We start from the raw sequence: 3,635 nt of genomic DNA on the forward strand, positions 1-3,635 counted from the left end.
TGAGTGTAGGCGCCGACAGTCCCAAGCAATTGCGCAAAGGCAGCATGATAAATCTGAAGACAGGCGCAGGCGATAATGCGCTCGCTGCCTCGCCCATGCTGCAGCGTAAAGGTAGCGTTTACGCACACACAAATACGGAGCGTGAAACTGGTAGTATGGGCAGTATGGTCAGCGGCAGCAGCGGTTCGCTTCAGCGCAAGGGCAGCGTTTATCCAGGCGGTCGTGTTGCTGCTGGTGCGCTCGAGGCTGAAGCGTCGCCCATGCGCAAGCCCAGCATGTACAACGTGAACACCACCGATNCAGTCACGCCGGCAGCATTGGCAGTCTAACGTCCACGACTGTGACCACGGTCGCCACAACGGGCATCGATACCGATTATGGACTCAAAATGGGTCCAGGGCAGATACATCCGAAGGGCTATCGCTTGACGACCGTGCGGCATGGCGAGCTGAAAATGGGCTTTGCGAAAATCAAGGGCGTGGTGGAGGTTGAGGTGAGTATGCAGCTGGAAATATGTGGGAGGCAATGGACGAGGCGAAGTAAAGGCCTGCAGGGATATTTGTATGCATGTGTTGCCTGCGCGCCTAGATGGCTGTTAAAGTTTAAAATTACGCGCTTAAACGCAGTCAACCGAGCTCCCTTGCGGCGCTTACTCGTATATGGCCATGCAGCTCGTCGAAAATTTACGAAAATTTGCGCACAGTTGCACGCCCAATTAAGCGCTTGCGAAGAGCAGCCACATGCCACATGCAACACACAGGCTATCTAGCCGTCAGCGCATATGTATGTGCATACATACATTTACAGGCAATAATGCTGGAAGGTCCCAGTGTGCCCATTAGCAGCCATTTCGCCGCATTTTATTACCCTTTCATTTATGTCCACTTTGTAGACGCGCTCCGTCCTTCCCTCTACTTGTCCTTTGTTTTTATTTTTGCTTTCGCAATTGCAGGTGATATGCGCACGCAATATAGTGCCAGTGGATTGTGAAACACCACCGGACACATATGTGAAATGCTACGTTAAGGATGGCGACCGACTGCGACATAAGAAGAAGACGCGCGTGGTGAGGCACTCAGCGGAGCCAATCTACAAACAGACGCTCAAGTATCAGGTAAGTGCATGCAACCAAATGACTAACTGCATGAGGTTGAGGGCATGCAACATGCCCCAAACATATCTACATACATACATTTATCCTAAGGCTGACACAGTGTCGCTGCTACCTTGCTCCCTCGCTCCCGCCCCTCCTCTTCGCACACTATCTAATAGTCATAGCGCAAAGTAGGTCAGACTGCTGTCAGGCACCCTCGAAATGGCAGTTCATGGCGTGGTGGAACGAGAAAAGCGAGTAGGTGAACAGACTTTTGTTGGTTATCATTAAGTCCTCGCACACACACACACACTGAAAAATTAAACACACACTTACACACCGGCTCATTTGTGAGTTTTGCCGTTTCATTTCCGCAATTTTGCGAAAAATTTACTGCTGATGATTTTCAGTGAACTGAGCAGCGTGGGTTTAATCCCAATGCGCTCATTTAGCGGCGACGTACGGGTGGGTCGTGCGTATGCTATGTATGGATGTGTTGGTGATGTTTTATTTCATAGCGGATAGTTTTGTGCTGTACAACAGTCGGTGTATCAAATTTAGGGCGACCAGAGCAAGTTAATGTTTAAACAATATTTTTTTTTTTCTTCTGACATATCTTTGGTTGAGTAAGTTTTAGCTCTGTTGTCTACATTGTAACGCTCGTTACGTTTTTAAGATTTGTTTGGGAGGGTGCATGATAACGATGACGACATCAGAGACTGTAAATTGAAATTTATTTTTATGCTTTGAAAACAAAAGGTCAGCGGAAACAATGTAGTACCGCTTCTACGAATTTTGCATAAAAATTGTATCTCTTTATAGAATATATAGTTACATAAATTCCTCGTGAATTTAAATCTCCTCAGTTTTATTACAGATCTAAATATTTAGACCAAGAAAAGCCGATTACCGATTTCATGTCATTTCGAAATTTTTTTCGAACTTTTTGAGGTTTTCGATGGATTTTTGATATTTTCGGGATTTTATTTAAAATATCTGTAACTCTCCGGGTCTTTCGAAATATTTTTGAGGACTTTTTAAAAATGTTCGGATTTTTTACAGTTTCTGAGCATTTTTTTTGAGCATTTAAAATGTTTGGCTTCTTTCGAAATTATATTTGTAATTATTTGAATATTTTTGAGAATTTGTTTCCATTCTTTTCAGTTTTTTTTTTAACCCCCCAAGACTTCCTCGTATCGTATAGCGACTTTTACATTTCGGCACAGCTTGAAATCATTTTAACTAAATTCTTTTGAAATCTCCTTTTTTAATGTCTTTTTTTAGACATTTTGTGCTTTTAAAAAACTTTTTCACACCACTTCTGAAATTTGTATAATCTTACGAGATTTGTTTGGGTTAGTTTGAGATTTTTATTATTGTTTTTCGTATTTTTGTCCTGAATTTAATGGGATTTTTGATTTGTGTGCGGGGCTTTTCCTGATTTTACAGAATAGTTAAAAATCGGGATTATTTTAAGTATTTTTTTTTTGGTATATTTAAGAAAAAAAAGATTGGGATTTTCCATTAGTTTTTTATTTTGACCGTTCGAGATTTTCTCGAAACTTCTCGAAACTTCTCGGGATTTTTTCGGCACTTTTGACAATACTTTTGAACTCGTTGTGGTCGTTTGAACATTTTTTCAACGGTTTTTTGTGGCTTCTGAGGTTTTTTCGGTATAGTTTGAAATCACTTTTTCCTGAATTTCAACATTTTTTCGGCTCATTTATCTCGGTAGAATTTGTTTGTTAACTTTTTGATTGATTTTTTCTTTCAGTTATTTTCGATGTTATTCGGGCTCTGTAAAATTTTTCTTTGTATATTTTTTAGGAGCCGCTTCGAATTTTTCGATTAATTTCGAATCTTTCGACATTTTCAAGTGATTTTCGTTTTTTGTTTTTTCTCGGCAGTTTTGAAAATCTCTAGCGATTTGTTCGAAATCTTTGAAGCTTTTTTCGGGACTCTTTAGGACTTCGAACTTTTAGGATTCCTACGAAGCTACATAAATATAAAAATAGAATGACGAACCTGAGAGGCTGAGGAGATGAATTAAAAAAATAAAAATAAATTGTATTTAATAACTGCTCACTTTCCTGCGGGTATTTTACCATTTGAGTTTTGTTTTTGTACCAACAAATACATATACATACAAATATACATTCACATGAGCGCCCTAAAGCCTTGTAAATACCACCGTCATGTTGCACACTCATCTCCCTATTTGATTACAGACATTCGTGAAATTTTACATGCCTGACTTCCTGACCATGGCTGTAAATATGTATTTACATCCATACATATACATAAGCATAAATATGTATACTGCAATTGTCGCTTTGGTAACTTTTGTACATTTTATGCTTTTCATGCGATGACTTTTAATCGCATGCTCTGCAACATTGCACTGTTGTTGTTACTCAGCAACAAACCAGGTGACCATGCAATCATTTTATCAATGCACACATCCAAATGTACAAATGTACACGCACACACATACGCACGTATTTACATTTCTGTAGCACAGTATAATCCCACTCACAATGAC

The 3,635-nt window shown here is 40.1% G+C and overlaps 1 protein-coding gene across 1 annotated transcript; it reads left to right on the top strand.

Moving 5' to 3' along the window:
- Positions 1–44: 44 nt before the first annotated feature.
- On the top strand, positions 45–1,149 carry LOC108354203 (regulating synaptic membrane exocytosis protein 4-like; the record flags this gene model as incomplete). Its single annotated transcript, XM_017605394.1, has 3 exons — positions 45–253; positions 304–493; positions 953–1,149. Coding segments are annotated over exons 1-3 (596 nt in total), but the record flags the coding sequence as incomplete, so codon positions are not given.
- Between the last annotated feature and the right edge of the window lie 2,486 nt (positions 1,150–3,635).

The sequence above is a fragment of the Rhagoletis zephyria genome, unplaced genomic scaffold (assembly GCF_001687245.7).
Source record: "Rhagoletis zephyria isolate East Lansing unplaced genomic scaffold, Rhagoletis_zephyria_1.1 Rzeph_scaffold_34076, whole genome shotgun sequence".
Classification (NCBI taxonomy): Eukaryota; Metazoa; Arthropoda; class Insecta; order Diptera; family Tephritidae; genus Rhagoletis; species Rhagoletis zephyria.